The 22,082-nt window shown below is 32.5% G+C and overlaps 2 protein-coding genes across 3 annotated transcripts in view; one reads left to right on the top strand and one right to left on the bottom strand.

The window, feature by feature from the left end:
* The window catches only part of LOC131853158 (MAP kinase-activating death domain protein), a 41,078-nt gene extending 40,145 nt beyond the window's left edge, over positions 1-933 (top strand). Inside the window, exons 39-40 of the mRNA XM_059203981.1 lie at positions 27-157; positions 574-933. Of these exons, the coding sequence (XP_059059964.1) occupies positions 27-157; positions 574-778 (336 nt within the window). The 3' untranslated portion in view covers positions 779-933. The remainder of the gene's footprint in view (positions 1-26; positions 158-573) is intronic.
* Positions 934-5,291: 4,358 nt separating this feature from the next.
* On the bottom strand, positions 5,292-19,923 carry LOC131853196 (uncharacterized). 2 transcript variants are annotated; one of them, XM_059204024.1, is made up of 6 exons: positions 19,666-19,923; positions 18,637-18,692; positions 13,446-17,619; positions 12,087-12,207; positions 6,776-6,873; positions 5,292-5,510 (listed from the first exon to the last, which is right to left on the bottom strand). In XM_059204024.1, exons 3-6 carry the CDS (start codon positions 17,612-17,614, stop codon positions 5,504-5,506), a joined length of 4,395 nt encoding a protein of 1,464 aa, XP_059060007.1. In that variant the 5' UTR covers positions 17,615-17,619; positions 18,637-18,692; positions 19,666-19,923; the 3' UTR covers positions 5,292-5,503. The 2 variants fall into 2 exon arrangements, with proteins under 2 accessions (XP_059060007.1, XP_059060008.1); XM_059204025.1 differs by lacking the exons at positions 5,292-5,510; positions 6,776-6,873 and adding an exon at positions 9,789-10,050.
* Between the last annotated feature and the right edge of the window lie 2,159 nt (positions 19,924-22,082).

Genomic DNA, 22,082 nt, shown 5'->3' with positions numbered 1-22,082 from the left:
ATATTACCTAAGTTTTTACATTGTAGATACCACCACGCACGGGTTCGGTGTGTGGGAGTTCTGGGACCACAGCGACCGGAAGTCGTCCGATCGGACCGCCGCCTGCTCTACCGCCGCGACAGATGTCCGTTGCGGCCGACTTCAGTGCAGCAACCAAGTATATCTATCATTTACCAAATAGTGTTAACTACAGAATATATATATATTGCATGCATCTACCTATGCATCAGTCAGATCATCAGTATCTGGAGGATAAAAGCGATGTCGCAATTGACTAATAACATAATAATATTTAATGTACTTTTATTTCTGCTAATCTGCTTTCTGCTAGCAGAAATAAAAGTAAAGTATAATAAAAGTAATGAAATGAATTCATAATATGTATTGCAAGGTCCAGGTGCTTATAGACGTCACAAAGTAATTGTAACATCGTAACCATTCTGTATGCATGTGTTTGGTATGTTTTTAATACTGTGATATATAAATAAATAGATATTAATTAGTTTTTATTATGACGGTCTCTACAGCACATGTAGTACCGAACGTAATAAAAACTAGTGACGGTAACGGCAGGACGGGGGGCAGTGGCAACAGCAGCCCGGCCCGGCGGCCGCCGACGCGGCAGGCCTCCGCCGCGGGCGCGGGCCCGGCCGCCACCGGAGCCCCCGCCGCCGCCACGTTCGCGCCCACCAACCCTTTCACGCCGCGCCACCACGCCGAGTTCGTCATCCCGCAGCGCACCAATGTCCGCCGATCCTCCACCACCGACCGGAACTGACCACTATCTTAATTAACCGAGTTTTGTACGTATCGTCGAAAAATGTAGCAAATTAATAAATATCTATTTGGATGGTGGCGCGGGGTTAGCGAACCCACCCTGGAATATCGTAAATAGGTACCTTTTACAAAATGTGATAATACATGTAGATGTATGGCGGCATCCTTTAGTATACATAGATAATAACGATGTCAGTGTTCCTTAATTTATCTTACTATCTCGGCAATACCTAATCATAAATTATGCTCGATGTCCAATGTTACCTATGCAATTTAGAGGTGTATATCTATACTATTTTTTGATGTATTCCGTTATTTTAATTTATTTTTAGTGTAGTCGTTTTTGAGAATAGCAACATCATAATGTGGTTAACTAACTGTAGTGCTAGTTTATAATTTCTTGTTGACTGGCAGGGCTCGTTTCGAACGTATTTATTAATAATAGCGCACAACTGGCTAGATTTAACGCATTTCAAAAATTACTTGAGGACTAACTGTTATTAAATTTTATTATTGTACAACATATACATACATATTGTCCACAGTAGTACCTTAATAAAATAATATTTTGTAATAAATTTCCAAGAACTTTCGGGAATTGATTGAAATTTGAAACCATTCAAATTTCAATCAATTCCCGAAACTTCTTCCCGAAAATCCTCGAAAGAATTTTTATATAAACCTACCTTTTGTAATATATACCTACATATACTCGTAGGTATGTATATAGTAGATTTATAAAATTAACAAAAGATTCCATCTACAGCGTTAGGAAGCTTCGTAAATACAAAATCATGCCGATACTTTCGCTAAATACAACAACTAATGTGTGAAATTAGTTAAATATATACATTATATCTAAAACGAATAGTAGGGGATATGTCCTAAGAGAGATATACCCCATCTGTTATTCGATAATGACAACATTTATATATTAGCTCATATGTAGATTTAAAAATTGCACATGGGTTGCTGGACAAACCAAATCTTGCGCCCAATAAGTCAAATGATATATGTGACTGGCGCGGGAACACAACTACCTACTATTTTAATTAAAAAAGCAAACAAAGAAAGTAACAAGAAGTAGTCAAAGAGACATAAAAAATAGATATCAAAAATATAAAGTTTATAAAAAGAATGGTAGACAAGCTGCCAGCAACAGTATAAACTTTAACTATATTTTATTATATTTCCTCATTACACAAGTAATTGAAGAAAAAAGATGAATTATGGTATTATCGAAAGAAAAATCGAAATGAAAGAGGGGCAGAACAAGGAACGGGTATATCAAGCAGCAGATCAACAAAAAAGTTGAGTAGTGGTGTATCAACAATTACAGAGATTGATAGAAAATCGTAGGAAATAGCAAGAGCTCCAGCGTTATACCTGTAAAACTACTAATCTAATAAATAATAATACCGCAATTATTAATATTTATCGATAACCTTACTTATAGAATGTACATTAACATCTCTTAGCATTAGTAGTGGTTGTCATTATTGAATAACACATAAGGTTGTATCTATTGGATGTATGGAAATCCGAACTAGACACATAGCTACAACAAATAGTACCTACAGATATTATGTTTTCGGTTAGTATTGTTAAACGCGAGTTTCGGTGAGACTTGATTTGACATTTAACAATGCTATCAACTGCAGGCAATCGTAAAAGGAAGGTTTATGGAAAAATTTTGCATTGCAATTTTTTATATTATACAATTTTGTTTATTATCTCATAATTATCATATTTATATTTTTTATTTTTAGTTTCTTTACAACGATCGGCTCGACTATGGAACATCTTTAGGTACAAATCTAAGGTTTATCATTGTGAACTACAATAAAATATAACTAATTATTTTATAATCCTAATTGTAAAACATCTAGAAATATACTTACTATATGACTATTTTAACTATTATTTGTACATTCAGAACACAAGAAAAATGTATTTTGACTTATAAATAAATTTTTACGATTATAGCTTATATATAGGTATATGTATACAGTTAATAGTAATGCTGCTAATTCCAGACAAAAACAAATTGGTCAGGGTTGTTTGTAAGTAGATATCTAAAGAGTTATTTTATTGCATCAATAAAACAAATTAGTTACTATAATGTAGTTTCAATTTACTTTAAAAAATAAGTGCGGGAGGTCACCATTGGAGTGACCCGCCAGTGTCACGCTACACGTGAGTTTACGTAACTGAGCGACCAAACATCAGCCTTCTGCGTTGCTTTACAATGTCTCTAGTAGCAAACCTTTTATAAGGGTAGTCAAAAATGTAACAATTCACTTTTGACATAGATATGTCAAAAGTGAATTGTTATATTTTTATAATATATATTATATATACATAACATAACAATAATAGGTCAATTAACAAAGACAAAGTCAACTGTTTAAAAAGAAAAGATATCCCCTATATCTTTTTTTAAGCATTCGAAAGGCTGTCTCTGTGATGTCGATAGGTCATAACGTAATAACGATTCTTCCGTAGCAGGAATAAGCTATATTTCACAGTACGATGTAAAATTAAGATCAATTATTTTCGCCAATTTAGGTCGTTCAGCATTTTTTTTGTATAGGCGTACCCGACTGAGACGTGCCGTACAAAACTCATGCGATATAGAAATACGTCCCCATCCACTTCACCCACGGTCTGTTTTGTCGGAGCATAGTGCGTACTGATGTTATTGCACCTGGTATGCAGTGCTGCCCTAGAGTTTTTTTAACAGTTGATGTTAATAGTAAGTAGCTATGTGGTGGCGGAGAACTATTAAATCAGAAAAATCTAAACAGGTTACTTAGCTCAACAAACTAACCACTATGATTTCTAAAAAACGTGTGAAAATCGACCTCATTGCTAACAAAATTAATATTGTCACTAATTTAATACATTAATAATTTGACCTCATCTTCTCATACCCGAGGGTCGGATACGTCGTATTTCTACAAATATTCGTCAGTCATACTGATCAGAAACAAAAGTAGGTCTCTCAAATGTACAGGTTTAAGTAGTCCCATATTATTCTTTTGTTAATGAAACACGCCTGCTTGACGGTATAGGTTAATGTGGTCTCAGTGAATGAAGTGAGGTCAGTTAGCACAATAGTGACCAGGAGTTATCCACGATGGAGTCCAGATATGGCACATTACTTACAATCCTCTTCTCCTCAATATGTAGAATCATATTTGAATTACTAAACCTACCCGTCCCCATAGTAAATACCCACTAACTTACTGAGTGAGTAGGTACAGTTTAATAGCTACTTGGTTAAAATATAGGTAAGAAAATTAAGAGGGAATGTAATGTAATGAAATTAATGTTTTATAATTATATTTTAATAGTATCTTTTATTTTTTATCAAATTATGAATATCATACTTTAATAGTAAATTAGTAGATACAAGTAAAATAGAAGCTAAAATGTTTAACACGAAAGTATTCGGCAAGATACTATACTCAGTTTAGATAATAATAAAACTCTGAGGAAATTTCGGTATAATTTCGGAGGTATATAGGTACGTACATCATATCGTAGATATATCATAAATTATGCATATAAGACAAAGAGCAATTTGTAGAATTGTGTATATCTATTTTTAGATAGGGACGACGACGTAATAGGTATATATCTAAACACATTCGTAGCCTGTTAGATATGTAATAATGGAATTTTCACAATACCATTATTCATAAAGTCACAAGTATCACAATAATTACATATGGAGCGACCTAAACCGAACACTTCGCTTCAACCTACACCTCTCGAATGTTACAAATTATAATATCACAGTCACTTTTAATGCTAAATCATATGTACATACATAGTCATCGTACGCCAGAATAAAAAATACGTTATGACTCCAAATAAGTACGAAAGTAAACAAAATTATTAGATACTATTAGGACAAAAAAGCTATAAAACTAGTAAATATACATTATACACACATTTAATTGATATTAAGATTAACATTCAGTCAAAGGATAGTAAAATTAACAAGTCTTAAAAAAAAAAATTTACAGTTCTGTAAAGGTGTTGATTTTGTAATTAGTGATACCATACGTGCGTAATTATTACATTGTCCATATTTCCTGGATTTTACAGTCAGCTGGAAAGCACAATTTTAACATTTCATTATAATATTCAATGTAGAAGTCTAGACCTCATAATCATACAGAAATGTATTAAAAACCCGTAACAGGTATTACCTAAAAGCTCTAAGTCAGTGGTTTGTTGTTTGCATTGTTGCAATTTCAAGTACTATACTACTGTAATTTACAAATATAAATAAATCGGATTAAAACAACAATACCGTTCCTAAATATTTTTTAAATGACTGCTGCGTCTTGCTATTATTACTCGCCAAATATTTAATATTCAATTTTTAAAGATATAGCTTTTCCATAAATTCACTAATTAGCATTTTTGTACTTATCCCCCTCCCCGCTCCCGCCTTGTACAGTACGTTCAATCACGTTCTTGATTTACTATACTATATCGTGCATTTCTGAATAGATGTAAGTAGGTAATTATGTATTTTCACTTAAACACTAGATCACTATATTATAACAAATTTAACTGTACAATATTATTTTGTAATAGCATTAATTTAATCAGTCATCGCGTAACTAATGATGAAATTGCACAAGTATGATCCTGCAGAGTAAAATAAAAATTTTACTAGTGTGAAATTTTTTCTTCATTCAGATATTGATCAGCACCTGCAAACAATAATTAAAATACTAGGTAGATAATATATAAAGAAATGAAGCAAACCGTAACATTTTATTATAAAAAAGCGCGCAATGAATACTGTTAGAACAGAAGAAAGCCCCTATAACCCTCACATTTCAGATGCCTATTTTATGCTTATCCAATGAAATTGTTTGTTTAACGAATGGTGGTAGGAGTGTTACGCCCTTAGTAATAGAGAAGTGAGTCAGAGACAAACAAGACAGGTAGAGCTACCTTGGGGTTACGACAGTAACCTCGACGATTTGACTGGCCTGCGTCTAAACACCTAAGATGTAACATCTCTAGATATACAACAGCTAGGACCCATCGATAGAACCTAGGACAATTACAGTATTTCTCATACTTGGGAAGTATAAAGGTAGACTTGCTAAAAAGAATGACGCCGGCCTAAAAGCACGTATTAACAAAATACGATGTGTTTGGATTTCTTCATAAATTATTACTTTGCAATACAATCAGGTTTCTACAGTCATAGTCACAACGATTCAGACATGACTCGTCAACAGTTAGAGGTTTGCTAAACACAGATAGTCTGGAAAATAGTGTTTTTAAAAATATTGCACTGTATTAAGTTTATATTGTTATACACTACTCGCAATAATTAAGGGAACAGAAAAAAAATCCAAAATTATGGATGATTTTCATCCGGCTCTATTTCAGTGATTATTTAGTCTTTGGCAAACACGACAGTGTATGTACTGTCAGAAAAAATCGATTTCTTGATTTTTTAACAGATTACATCAAGTGAAGGGACAAAATCCTTGTTCATTCAAAATTCTATTCGGACTGAATTCGGATTCGGGGTCCTGAAAAAAGCATTTTGAAGCTGAATAAACAGACAACACGACAACTGCATTGGCGTCGCCAAAAAATGTTTCCATGGCTATACATTAAAAAAAAATGTTATTTTTTTGTGCTTCATCTCAGGATTGCATGAGAACCGTAAAAATCTGAAAACTAGAATTTTCAAGCTTTAAGGTTATTTTCTTTATTTTCTTTTTACGACCAACTTTATATATAAATAACATTATATATTATAGTATGGTAGATAAGATCGCCAAAGTGAAAGTATGTGCCAAAGTGCTGAGAGACAACAGGAAGACCATCATGTTCGCAAGAGGCAATATATCTGAAAGATTGGGTACCTTTCAGTATTAATTAGCGTTGTAGGGTTAAGCTGTAGCAGTAAGTATTATGTATATTGTGTGCCAAAAAATATTGATGGTCTTACGGTGTTTCTGAGTATTTATCAGTATAAGTCTGCCCACTTTCCATCTTAGAATTACTTTTTATGTCGCTATCACCTGCTTTCGCTTCTTTTGCCAGCCACTGGAAAATATTAAAATTTACAATATCACTTACAAACACAGTATAGATAGATAAATATAAAAATAAAAATTTTATTCAGAATTTGGCAATAAAATTCATCAAATTTAATAATCTATTGTACATATTTTACATTAAGTTTCTTTAAAACTTGTTTAGAACTATCTAAGTTACTGAACCGATTTAAATGAAATTTGGTACACAGATAGTCTAGACCCTGAGAAAGGACATATGCTACTTTTTAATGCGAAAATAGGGTTGTAAGGGGTTGAAATTGGGGATGAAAGATTGTATGGAAGAATCGTCATGTTTGAAGCTAGAAGATTGAAATTTATTTTTGAGGTTGCAAATTAAATATAAATAAATATGACAAAGTTTTTAAAAATTTTACCCTTAAGGGGGTTAAATAAATTAGGGGATAATTTTTTTATGTAAATTCGCCATTTTTGAAGTTAGAAGCTTGAAACTTTTTTTTGAGGCTGTTGATTAAATATAAATAAATATGACATTCTAAGTTTGTAAAAATTTTACCATTAGGGGTGTAAAATAAAATAGGGGTGAAAGTTTTTATGTAAATTCGTCATTTTTTAAGATAGAAACTAATTTTTGAGGCTGTTGATTAAATATAAATAAAGAAAAATGGGTTGTAAAGAATTTAAAGGAGAGTTAAATGTTTATGTGGAAATATTGTCATTTTTAAAGCTAGAAGCTTGAAGTTTAATTTTTAGCCTATTTATTCAATATATATTTAGAAAAAGAGTTATGTATGTATTCGTCATTTTTGAAGCAAAAAGGATGAAAAGTTTTTTAGTAGGCTTTTATTGGGTTTGGTCATTAAATTTTTTTTTCATTATGTGGTCAAGGTCACTATTTAACGCGGACGAAGTCGCGGGTACAGCTAGTTTTTAATATAGCTTTTCTAGTAAACCTTGAAGCAAAAAGAAGGGTTTTGGTGTAAGCTGTTGATCCAAAAGTCGACGTAAAACCAAAAGCAAGACCGAAAAATAATAAAATATTCTGACCCTGTGATTATGAAACACATTCACATATTTTCTGTATTCTCCGTAGATAAAATGCATGTTAGCAATGAATTGCAATATTCTTCTGCATTTACACAGACATGATCGTTAGAAATTTGTTAACAATAATACAAATCACAAGCAGGTTTTCTTTTCAAATCTAATAAACAAAGCCCCAGTTGTAAGAATAAAATCAGCAATGCAAATCACAAAAGAAATATATAATCGGTTGTTAGTACGAAATCACAATAAATAAATACGGGAACTAGCGCAGTAAAGAGAGAGAGCGTAACGTACTGACTATTTGCTGCGTCAGGGCAAGTAGCTCACGATATTACTTATTATCTTACTTGCTCTCGCTTTAAATGGACGCATTATCTATTTTACTTATACAATATTGGCAGCACTGTTCTACTCGCTCACAGTGTGTCACATAATGTCTGCACTATCTGCTTCTATCAACCCCTATTGTCTTCAAAATTATAATTATAAATTCTTATGTGGGGTACGTATGGTTGCTTAGGCGCAATACACTTTATCATACTAATATTATAAAGAGGAAAAGTTTGTTTGTTTGTATTGAATAGGCTCTGAAACTACTGGACCGATTTGAAAAAATCTTTTACCATTAGGAAGCTACACTATCCTTGAGTCTCATAGGCTATATTATATTTCCAAAAAAATTAGGGATCCTTACGAAATCTCCAATAATGTAACCCAAGGTTTGCAAAAAATTGCACAAAAAATACCTAACCGCATGCGCTGCGAAAACTATTGATGATAGAACAAAATGATGTCCTACAACTTTGTAGAGCACGGCATATGTCTATATATTATAGTTATGACACAATAAGTGTTTTTTTTGTTTATAAGTTTAATAGAAGCGCCGCCGCTAGAAGTCTCTTTCTTCACCTCTGCTCTCATGGGCGGGATTACTTTTGTATTTGCTGGAGATTTCTGACAGACTCTAATGACAGGCATTAACATCGTCTCCCTTATGGACTTTAATTGAAAGTTTAAAATTATGAACGAATATGGGAGCTCATCTTCATAGAATCACAGTGATTTCCACAACAGTGATAGCAGTTGTTATTGATTACAACTGCTCAAACTTGGGGAAATAATTTTTCCCATTCCAAATTTAAACAGAAATTGAAAATTCTTTCTAGATGAGTCTCTAGGTCAAATCATCCATAATTTAGATCCAAAATTTGATAGATGCTGCATACCCTGACATAGATAATTTGCACGAAAAAGGCTTTCATTATTAGGGCAATAGAGATGATACTGTCAACGAAATAATCTGATTATTCAAAAAGTTCCCGGACAAATAAAAAATTATAAATCGACAGCATGCCTAATATCGAAAACGTAGTTCATTATCGACAGGATTTTTTACTAAATCCTTCTGAACTGCTACCATACGAATTGACGTCAAAAATCGGATTTTCTCAAAAGCATGATCCAATCATGATTTTGAGAAATGTAAACTCATCAGAGGCTGCTTACTAAGGAATTGAAGGACAATTTAATTGTAACGACCATTACCACTGGCACGGGCCACGGCAGCTGGGTAACTAGCTCATATACCAAGAATACCAATGATCCCAACTCATCTGTCAATACCATTTAAACGGCTATGTAATTTTTTGATCTATATGTATGTTTTGATCTTGAATAACTACGCGGATTTTAATGAGTTTTTATTTAAAATACAGAATAGATAGAGTGATTGAAGAGGAAAGTTTAGGATATAAAACGTCCCACTACTGAACACGATTCTTTAAACGCACGATAATCTATATATTCTGTGTCCACGCGGGCGAAGCCGCGGACAGAAAGCTAGTTTAACTATAAAAAGGATGGTCGACAGTAAGTGGATTAATAAAACGTCAAGAATTATATGGTTAAACATGGCTACACATTCATATAAATAGCGGTACAGTCATTATATCCACACACAGTTTCAAATTCTACAGACTGATGATGGGCAGCAGCGTCATAGGTACGAGAAATTGTGTACCGCGATCGCCAACCCGTACGCCCAGCGTGGCCATTATGTGAGGACTTATTCAGCGAACTGTACGCCTCATACGTATGTCGGCCTAAATCATTTGCTGGAGATCCCAGGGCTCTTCTAACTTGTTACTACATGAGATACCTGAAATGAGAGATGGCTCTTAAACAGCTCCAAAATGAAAAAGCCCCAGGTAAAGATGGGATAACCATTGAGCTCCTGAAGGCTGCAGGTACTCCTGTACTTGGGGTACTTCAGGAACTCTTCAACTCGGTTTTCTTTACTGGGAGAACTCTACAGGTACTCTCACTCCGTGAGAAGGGCCATTGTTATTTTGCTCTTCAAAAACTAAGACAAAACCCTACTGAATAACTATCGGCCCATCTCATTGTTAAGTCAAGTGTTAATATATACCAGCTGTTTTGAAGAGTTATCACGAAGCGTCTCACGAGGCTTGATGAGTTTAAAACACCCGAAACAGGCCGGGTTTCGAAGTGGTTAGGCATCATACATTCACACAGATTATAAAGAAAACAGAGGAGTATAATCAACCTCTATGTATAGATTTTGTGGACTTTGACTCTATTGAGATCTGGTCTGTTCTGCAGTCTCTGCAGCGATGCCAAGTCGAGTGGCGATGCAACGGAGTGCTGACAAGCCTCTATAACACAGCAACAATGACCTTCCAAAATCCATCAAAACCTAAGCATATCCAGCTAAAAATGGAGTTCCACTCGAAAGAGACGGATACGGGCTATGCTTCGCGCCTACGCCTCATTGATTATGTGGGATGAATGCACCATGAGCCATAGAGGCTTTGGATAGAAAATCTTAGAAACACCTCTGCTCTCATGGGCGGGATTACTTTTGTATTTGCCGGAGATTTCTGACAGACTCTCCCTGTCATTAACATCGTCTCCCTTATGGACTTTAATTGAATGTTTCAAAATACAGACGAATATGAGAGTTCATCTTGATGGAATCACAGTGATTTCCACAACAGTGATAACAACAACAGCTCAAACTTGGGGAAGGAATTTTTCCCACTCTAAATTTAATCAGAAATTGTAATATCTTTCTGGATTAGTCTCTAGGTCAAATCGTCCATTATTTAGAAATTTTGATAGATGCTATATACCCCGACATCGAGAATTTGCACGAAAAAGGCCAACGAAATAATCTGATTATTCAAAAAGATCCCGTACAAATAAAAAATTACAAATCAATCGATAGCGTGACTAATATCGAAGATGCAATTCATTATCGACAGGAATTTTGGCTAAACCCTTCTGGCCTGCTACCATACGACTTGACGACAAAAATCGGAATTTCTCAAAAGCATGATTTTGAAAAATTTAAGCCCATCGTACAAGTGCATTGTGCAATGGGATGAGGCTGTTTACTAAGGAATTGAAGAATAATTTAATCGTAGCTACCATTACCACCGGCACGGGCCGCGGCAGCTGGGTAACTAGCACATATACACACATATGCACACCAAGAATACTGATGATCCCAACTGATCTGCCAATACCATATAAACGGCTTCAATTTCCGGTTAAAATATTTTTATAATTTAAGACAGAATAGATAGAGTGACTCAAGAGGAAGGTTTAGGATGTATAACGTCCCACTACTGAACACGGAACTTTAAACGCGCGATAACCTATATATTCTATGTCCACGCGGGCGAAGCCGCGGGCTAAAAGCTAGTTGGAATATATAGCGAGTAACAAAAAAACTGTTCTATGTCCCATGATAGACAATTACTATGTTACCTATCAAATAAAAAGAAGCAAATATTATGGTGACACTTCCTACGTAATTCAGTGTCATATTAAATTCTATACGTTTTACAACTGCTGGCTTGAGCCTGATATAGTATTTGGTTACGCTGGTTTCCGCCTAAGTCGTAATGAGTCTCGAGATAAAGATGAGAAAAGGAACCATATAGGTACCAAAATTTTCTTGTTTAAGAAACGAGCAAAAAGGCCACCAAACATATATATTTTTAAGTTGTCCTCGATCTGTAAGTATGTGTGTTCTATCTGTATCATGTAAACACCATAAATTTACTTTCAGGGAGTTTTTGCTATTGTCGTATATATCATCACGGTTTTGCTTATTTAACGAACACCACTCCTGTTTAATTATATTAAATTATTAGTGTTTATACTTACAAATGTAGGCTTCAAATGCTCAAGTCCTAATTGATTATCTGTCTTCAGTTCACTTTTTGATTCAACTACGCGCCATTCAATTTCAACATGTCCAGGTATGTGGAGTGTTTTTGACAAGGCTCTATAACATAAGGATTTTTTTCAAATTACAGTCTAATTTTCTAAGTCCAAATATGTACGTTGCTACGAACGATTAATACATTTAAACTAATAATCAATATTACGTAACTATAATGCGTATATTTTACTGTCTAATGACAAACCAAATTAATCCGAGAAACAGTGGTAGTTTCCTCATCTGCAGCAATGAATAACCAATTTGAAATATACCAGAGTGAAACGTGGGCAAGAAGAATTAGTAATTGTCGACGGCGTGATGAATGCGACATTTATTATGTTGCATTCATCACGCCGTCGACAATTACCAATTCTTCTTACAATGTTACTGAATTAGTGAATGCTACTAATTATGATATTAAATTAAATATACATCAAGACAGTCAACAACCATAAATTTACAGCATTTGTGGTTGTTGTCTTAACTTATATATATAATACATATAAATAAATATTGGAGTGTATGTTTGTAATATTGAAATAACCGCTTTTTACTACATGCATATGAATATAAATACGGTACGTACATCAAAATAACATTTGTAATAATTTTTGTCTGTCTGTCTGTCTGTTTGTTCTGGCTAATCTCTGAAATGGCTAAACCGATTTTGACGGGACTTTTATTGGTAGGTAGCTGATGTAATAAGGAGTAACTTAGGCTACTTTTATTTTAGAAAATGGAAGTTAAATTCCACCGGGACGAAGTCGCGGCGAACAGCTAGTACAAAATAACATTTACAGCATTTATGGTTGTTGTCTACCTTGATTGATATTTATATACATAATTTTTCATTAGGACGTAGGCATCCTAACAAATAGATATTTTTTTAATCGTGTTGGTAATATGGTTTCGTGGTCGTAACAACCCATTACCTTCTCAAACCTCGTTTCTGTTGCCTTTTTGCTAAATGCATAAAATTAAATACACAGCGACCAAATCACAAAATATGGTAGTAATAGTATATAGTTATTAATTATATTATATTCAATATGGTAAACTTAAGTTTTGTTCTGCCCACATTTTCTGATCATGTAACTAACATAAGACAAGCCTACATTATGTATAGTCTTTTGAAATCATAACGTTTAAAATAGATGCCACTAATTACCTAGTGTCAATAATTCATTTCAAGATTTTGTATATGAAACATTGTGCCAAATGTGTTCTTACTGAAAGGAAATAATAACTATAAAGGTACACGAACAGTACAGTAAATACGTATATTCCATACAAATACTCACTTGTTAATTTTATAAAATGCAACATCCTGCGGATAAAAATCACTAAAATTTAATCCAGGAAGTTCAAAACTTAAAAATTTTTTTGAATCCCTTCGTCCTAAAATCCAGCCAACTGTTTCAATATTCTGGCACTCTATCCATACTTCTTTCCAATCATTAACGTCAGATGTAATGTCATCTTCTTCATCAGAGATTATAAAAATATCATTATTATCACGACTAACTTCACCAGCCATTAAATTTGTAATGTCATTATTGATTTCTTCATCACTATGAATAGAATTTTGTGACTTTGGGATATTTGTTGTTAGTCTTTCATTAATGTCTTCTGGTTTTAAAATAAGCATACCCCTATCGCTCGTCACAATGGTTCTTTTTTCTGAAGGTTTATTAAATTCCGAAAAAACTTCAGTTATTTTAATGATAGGTGCATTATTTACTGTGACGATTTTATCATTAGTGGATAAGGATGATATATTTTTTTGTACTAATACCGGACTCGATTGGTAATTTACAGTCGATGGTATGGTAGATATTAAACAAGTTTTAAAGTTAACAAGAGATGTATTTAAGGACTTCAACTTTGTATGTAGCACAGAATGTGTTCTTGATAATGTGTTGTTTGCATTAATTACTAAACAATCAGTTCTTAATAAGGAAGCACCCTGAGCATCTGAAATAGTATTCTGAGAAGCAATTTTATTAAATAAAGAAGCAGATTTCAGCAACTGGCCTTTTTTAATTTTAATAGGTTTCATAATACGATAACTTTTCGGATCAGTCTCTCTTTCCAAAGTTTTATTTGTACTCGCTTCTTCAGCACCGTTATCTTTATTTTCTGCAGAATCCTCAATAATAATGCTATTTTCTAGAGGTATTATTTCCGTATTTATAGAGTTTGAGTTTGGCATAAATGACATTGGATTATCAATAACTTTAAAATTGTCAACCTTATCAGTAGTAATCCAAAAACCTCGAGTTCCTTTTGATGTGAAAGTATGAAATACAGTTTTGATTGTTTCCACTCCTAATGGTTCGTCAGGTTCATAAGGGCCCATAAATACACAATATTCGTTAGTACATGGAATAGCATATATACCAAATTGTGGATTGCTGTTTTTGGCCGTACATTTTTGAGAAGATAAGCGGACTGTTTTGTTTGCCTTTCGAGCTATATTTATGGCTCTTATAATACTTTCATATTTTACGAAAAATCCTTTATTAAAGAATTGAATCTCGGTAAAATCATTTTCAACGGTCATTACAAACCATTTTGATGAATCTGGTGTAGTTTTTTCTGTACTGTTTGTCGAATTTTTGTTTTGTATGTCAAAATTTTCTGTATTGTTACAATTTTGAGTACTTTCTTGAGGAACGAGTTCATACTCCAAGCTATCCATGTCAGACGAAACAGAGTTGGAAACATGGCTTGAGGAATTATCCGAATCGTCTAAATATTTTAGGAGTTCACTACTATCATATGTTAAGATATCTTGATTTGTTTCGCCGTCAACATTATTAGTTTCGCTCATTTTTGTTACAGTACCAATTAATTCCCAGCAGAAAGTTAAACCACAAAGTATACAAAAATTATCTTTTAAATCAGTTGCATTAGTAAGTAAATTTTTAATTGTCGAGGGATATTTATGAAGATCAGCAAATCGAATGTCATCAATATTCATACAATCCAAAAAAAATGGATGGTTTATATCCACAGCCATGAATATACGATACGGTCGTTGCTTCGAAACTAAATAATGGTTCTTCCGCTCTCTGTATCTACTTAAAATGAACTCCCAAGGATGTAGCATTACTTTATTAAGTTTAGGAGCTTGTAGAGTAATGTTAATCTTACCCTCCTCAGACCGCTTTTTATAAAGTTTATAACTATATTCGAGCCATGCTACTAATTTCTTTTTATTTATTGTTCCGTCAATGCTGGATCTTATATAATTGGGTAAAACATCTGTTTTTTTATAATCAGAAGATTGTGAAACATTTTTAGAAGTTGCACTTTTACCAGACGCGGTAACTATATTATCTATTTTTTTGTTGTTTTGTTGTAATTCACTTTGATTACATAAATAACGTAACTTCTTGCTTAAATTACGATCATTTTTTTCCAATTGTGAAATTTTATAGTTAGCGTTTTTATAGTAGCCATTACTAAATTTTCTTCCCGTATACGAGTTGACTCTAGCACAAGTACTATATATATATGACATTTCAGACGAGCTTGAGCATACTGAAACGTTACTGTTACAAACAGAATTATCAATTATTCTTGGAGTATTATCGTTATTTTTTATTCGTTCCGAACGTAGTCTTGATCGAGTTATATTACTTAAATTAGGTTGATTACATTTTGAAATGTTACTGCTATCAGAGGAGTCTTTATCTTTAGGATCTAACGTTTCTATAATGGGCACATCTTGTGAAACTATCATTGTATAAGAGTTATACGTAATTTTGCCTTTACAAAAACATTTATACAAGTTATGCACCATACACCAGGGTTCAATATTTTCACAAATAAATTTCATGTCTGTTATACACAAAACAGGTTCTTTTTTCATATCCGATTTTAGACACATACTGCTATAAAAATCAGCATATTTTTTTGATGCTTTCCAATTTCTTTTTCGACTCTTAAGTAATATGCTTTTTTCACCAGAGAAAACCACGGTTTGATGAAATTTCTGTTCTTCTTTTGCTAATTTTAAATTTATCTCATTATCTAAATTTATCAAACCTGGTAAATATTCTGGACAGTCGCTATCAAAATTATCTGTTACTTTGTACTTTGAGAAGTCACATTTACATTCAAACATACAATCTATTCGACCACAATGATTTTTAAAAAGAACAGGAGATTTCAACGATGCACAGACACAACCCAACGTGCAAAAAGAATTCAAACATGCTTGTGGTGTTAATTGCTGTGAATTTTCAGGTAAAGTTATAATAGTTACATCAAGTCTATCCAACTCACCATATTTTTTTTTATATTTCTCTCTTGATAAAGAATTCTTAGCATTACATAAACCATCGGGAGAAGCACATCTGGGTTCGTCTATTCCAGTATACATATTGTCCTGTATCTGATTGATTTCAACCGAATCTAAAATTTTTTCGATTACAATTTTCACATCAGGTATGATATCACTAACATCTATTATGTTTTGGGATATTGGTTTACATTGGGGATAAAAATTATTTTGTTTATCAAGATTCCTTCTCATAAGCATTCGATATTGATCATATTTGTAACTTAAACCAAAAGTTACAGAGCACTTATCAATTTGAATAGCATGCGATTTTTCTACATTTCCTAATACAGATACCGCAAATTCTGCCCATTTTTGTGATATAAAACCATCTATATCTCGCAAACTATTTAAGAAGTTCGATATTGTTGGTTCGACGGAGCAACCATAGGTAGGTTGAACTTCTAAACCGGGTTTTGGTAGGTTTACTACTTCTGTATTACCAACGTGATACTTCTGATAAGAATCATCAAGGTATTTTTTTAGTTTTAATGGACCAGGTTTAAATTTTACACTTAAGGAATTTTGTAAAAGTCTCTTCTTTTTAATTAAAATATTTTTTTTACCGGTAACTTTTGGTTTAAAGGATTCCTTATGACGTTTCAAATCATAATTACAAATAAATTTATTTCGTCCCCCTTTACTGCCATTTACTTGTATATATTTACCATTGTATAAAACATATTGATTTGGATGAGAGTACTTTTCTGGATTAATATTTATTAACATTTGCCATGCAGACCTAGATATTGGATTCCCAGATTTGAAAATATCTTTTGCTAGTTGAATTGTATTTGTGTCTTTAGAGGACCCTGCTCTTATTTTCCTTAATAATATTTTTTGCTGTTTGTCCAAATCGTCAAACAAATAACGATACACGTCTTTTTCAAATAAACTTCTAATATCCTTAACAGTTTTAACTTTATATTTATTATTTCTTTTTGCCTCATAATATTTATCTGTTCTGGGTTGAAATTCACATGAATTCTTTTCAGCTGTACTCAAATTCAAACTAACTATAGGTTTAGCGGGAATTATATTTATTAGTTCATAAAGACCGCTGATTTCTTTTTGTTGTCCTCTAGTTATTTCCGAAGTAAATACTTTCTCATTTTTTTCCATGTTATCTGAAATAGGATTGTAAAATAAAGATATAATTACTTTTATCAGGTATTAATAATAGACAGTTAACCTTTAATTTATATTGTTGTGTAATGTACCCATTTAGAGAAATTTAAACAGAAAATCTAAATATTAACGGTCTAACGGTTTAGCACACCGCTTTACGTCCGATTGTTCGCACCGCACAAACATTTGTATTCGTAAATGTGATTGTTTGTATCGGTCTGGGTGTTTTCTATGTATAATATGTATGTATTTACAAAAAAATAAAATATCTTTGTATTTGTATCAGTTATCTAGTATCTGCCATCTGTATCCGCCATCTGTACCCAAGTTAAGCTAGACAAAGCTTGTGTGCATCAACATTTTGATAATCTATTATCAACAAATTTTTTATTATTATTTCGGCTTGGCACAAGTTTTAAATTTACATTAGCCAAGGACAACTTTATAATGATGCCTTTTTAGTCAGCTGATTAAATGGTTCATACTCACAGACTGGAATAATAACCTTACGTTGAATAGTAACCTACGTACAGTATACTACTACGTTTATTAAAAACAACAAAACGTACGTTTAAAAATATTATGACGGAATCTCACGGTACTAAAAAAATGGAAACGTGTGGTTATCATACGGCAATGTTAATAACTCAATAGTTATGAGCTTATGTCTGGTGTCAACTGAAATTACGATTTTGTTATATTAATTACAAAATAGCTTATTTTTATGAAAATTTTGAAAAAATCACTTCGGTCTCAAGCAAGAAGCAGTTTATTGTAAAATTCGCCAAGAAAAAGGTGAAAGTCGAGCATAATGTTCGATTTTAAAACGCGTAGTCGGACTGACAGGTACTTAGAATAGTTTTTGTACTTATAATGAAAAGGCTTTTTACGGCTCTGGAATATATATATATATATCTAGCCCATCATAAATTCCCAAAAGGTTCGTTACAGTTTTACATTACATCAATTTATGATATTGGCAAAAAACGGGAAATATATTCATAAAAATAAATTACCAAAAGTGGTTTGTTGTCCAGCACGGTGCACTAATATCCTGTTTCCAGCCTCGGGTCTGTAAACACGGCAAAGTAGGTAAAACTAATAACATAACAGAATTTGAAGTATAAAACAAGAATGTACAATAAAAGAACTGTAAATTTAAATACAAATTTAGTATAAAAAATACATTTCCGATTAGCCCATGGCTGAAGGACGGGTATCCAAGTCAGAACCCAAATATTAAAAAGTAGAATTTATTGTTTCTGATTACTATATTCAATATGGCCGATTTCTTCGATAATACAGCACATATGTATTTTTATATCCTTTTAGATCATGTTAATTTTAACTTACAATTACCATTTAAGTAATACAATTCACAAAAAACTGTGTTTTATGACATTTCACATAAGTATTTCTTAGTATTAATAATGTAATAAAAAATTTGCATTATTTTATACTGTCCAATGAGTAAAAGAATAATGGTACTTATGAGATTATATACACCTATCGCATATAGCAAACTGTGCCGGATTTTATAATAGACATATATGCAATAAACCTACATACATTTTTAGGAAATTCATAACGGTCTAAATTGCGATTTGAAGAGAAATTTAATATGAGACTGCTGCGGAAATTAACAAGCATACAATAAAAGTATGCATGTTATTATAATATAAGTATCGGTCGGTTATAATCTCAAAGCGTATATATACATATATAAGTTTAAATTGGTTATATGCACCGTATGGGTTAACTTATCTATAATAATGCAATACTATTTCTAAGACTATATGTCATTTGCAAGTTTTATAGACCATAATATTGTAATTGAACATTTTCTAGACGCCAATTTTAGCCAGTTTTGTACCTACTAGTCACGATGTATAACTGCAAACATTTGCCGTAAATTCCACCGTGTACACAAATGGCGGAAAATTGCATACATATTTACTTGATTAAGGAGACCAAATAACATTATTTTAATAGCCTTATTTAAGGTATAAATTATTTATGAATTTCGTAAAAACAGGTACACCTACCTTTAAAGTTTATTTTGGAGCAAATTTGTTGTTTTCCATCTGATGACTTTTTGAACACAAAATGGCCGCTGGTTGATTCTATGCCACGACGCATTATTTACATGTACGAACTTATAGTTAAAAATCTACCAAATCTAAAATTTGTTTAATATAATAGAGAAAAAATAAGAAAATGCTTATAATTACTTCTTTATATTAATTTTTATTTCCAAAGGTAAAATAAGCAAAAATGTTTTCTTTGTAGTGTAGTTATCTCAATTTGGTACATACCTACGTATGCGTGATTAGTTCGGAAATCAATCTCTACGGTGATTCACAACAGGCAAGTTGAATTTCTAATTTTCAGATACAAGTATATTTACATGACTTAAACATGAACTGAAAAGTGTAAAAATTCGATGTAATATTTTCTTAAATGTTATAGCACCTACTTAAAACAATGGTAAAGTTCTTACTTTGGTATTTACATGTTGATTGGCTGCTTTCAATACAATTAATTCCTGAACATTACTGTCAGTCCGCTTTGTCAGTCAGTTGTGTTGCGATCCTACTTATTGAACTTGTTTGTTTTAAATGTAATAGTAGTTCGTATATTTATTACCTTTGTGATTGTAGTAAATTAGATATTAATATTGGATAAAGATTGGAAAGGCTGAAATTTTATTTATAAATATATATAGGGAAAATTAATAAAATAATATAATTCCTAACCTACCTGACGTTATTAGATGGATATAGATTGGTTTACTATCACTAGCATGAAAAAAAAAAAGAAACCAAGCTCTATTAATCTGTAAAAGAAATAAAACTTACTTATTTGCTCAGCAATGTAGCTGAGCAAATAAGTACCTACTTAAATTTTAATCAGTCAGTTAAGGTACGATCGTTAATTTGTAAAGGTAGTAAGTTTTAAGAATTAATTATTAGATCTTTCTTATTTTTGTATGATTTAATTTACTTCCAATTTAGTTTCTGAATGGCAATATTATTTATTAGATACCTACTATGTTTTGTAAGTATAATAAATTAAAAATAAATAGTCGGTTATCTATTGTTCAACTGGCGAAGTAGGAACACTCTTATTCTTAATAAACTTTGGTAGCTTCTCAATTATTACGATTTTTTTTCAATTTTGCTTTGCACTGTGCACCATTGGTGTATAATATTAGGATAAAGTCAGGTCAGTTAGCCGAAACAATCCCTTTCCCATTATTGATAGGTAGGTAGATTACTAACACTATCTGGTGACGGTTCATACCTACTTATTATCTAGAAATACAGGATAGGTACTGGATTGTCAGTAATAGGGATTAGTGACCGTTTTGATGATGACCCGATGATTGGGTCGTTTTCCTTTGGAACCCAAAGTGGTTAAGTCCTGGTGATTTCATTGAGATGGGTTTAGTAACCTGACCTGATCCTCCTTTCGTGCCACGCCAGCGTGTACAATTAGAGAAGTCGGTTGCACCACTGTATTATCATTCATAATAAATGGAGCGTTTTATCATTGTTATTGAACAGTTTTTAATGATTTCTCAAAAACTGTCTTGGTTACAATTGTTCAAAAAGTATGTAATAAGGATATAGAAAAATAAAATTGTACTTAATGTCTGTTTTATATAATATCATTGCTGAAGTGCAATTAAGACAAACTTTTTCTCATTTACGCATACATTTAATCATGCGAGAAAAATGCAATCTGGTAATATATTGATGAACAGATGTTATAGAAGTTGATATAATACGAAATCAGAAATGTAAAGATACCTGATGTAGGGCATGATCAGACATGTTAAGCGTACTTCATCAGTACCATATGATTAGGTACCATTTGATGAACTCTAGACGCCGCCGGTAAGAGCGCATCGTGGAACGAAATATGTGACTGAAGGTAGAGTAGTGTGCACGCACAACAACGATATTCTTTTCTTTCAGTTAAAATTATAGTCTGTTTTTTAATCCCGGAGACAAATTTGACATTATCGATGTTGCTATGTTTTTGCATTTGTTAAATAGGTTTGGGGCACTATCGGAAATTAGTATTAATTACTCATTTTTATAGGTTATTTACAAATATGTGTGGATGTTTATTTAAAACGCATTAACACAAAATTAATAAAGTATAGGTATTGTGTCAAGTACACGCGGTAGCGTGTCAAAGCCGAGTTTCATGTAAGAGAACTGGCGAGCAGCACCGTGTGTTTATTAATAAATACATGGTTGTTGTATCAAAATATTTTTTTAATTTGTAACTTATATAAAGACTAACTGCCTTTTTTATAAAACAAATAACATTTTTATTGTGTTATATGTATATCATAAAACAAACACCTATTTAAAATATTTATCTGGAAAAAAATGTTAGTTTGTAGCTTAATACGCTTAAAAATTACTATTTATACGGAAACGACAAACAT

Source organism: Achroia grisella, unplaced genomic scaffold (genome assembly GCF_030625045.1).
Source record: "Achroia grisella isolate CSIRO2021 unplaced genomic scaffold, CSIRO_AGI_Agris_v1 utg900, whole genome shotgun sequence".
Classification (NCBI taxonomy): domain Eukaryota; kingdom Metazoa; phylum Arthropoda; class Insecta; order Lepidoptera; family Pyralidae; genus Achroia; species Achroia grisella.
The sequence above is the reverse complement of the archived record's forward strand: the minus strand, read 5'-3'. Positions and strand labels throughout refer to the sequence as shown.

Excerpts from the sequence above, each read along its gene's own strand:
- LOC131853196 (XM_059204024.1), bottom strand. The coding sequence starts at position 17,614 with ATGGAAAAAAATGAGAAAGTATTTACTTCGGAAATAACTAGAGGACAA. Across the intron at positions 12,208-13,445 it reads GCATTTTATAAAATTAACAA|AGCCTTGTCAAAAACACTCC; the intron begins GTGAGTATTTGT and ends CTTATGTTATAG. Across the intron at positions 6,874-12,086 it reads AGCATTTGAAGCCTACATTT|TGGCTGGCAAAAGAAGCGAA; the intron begins GTAAGTATAAAC and ends AATATTTTCCAG.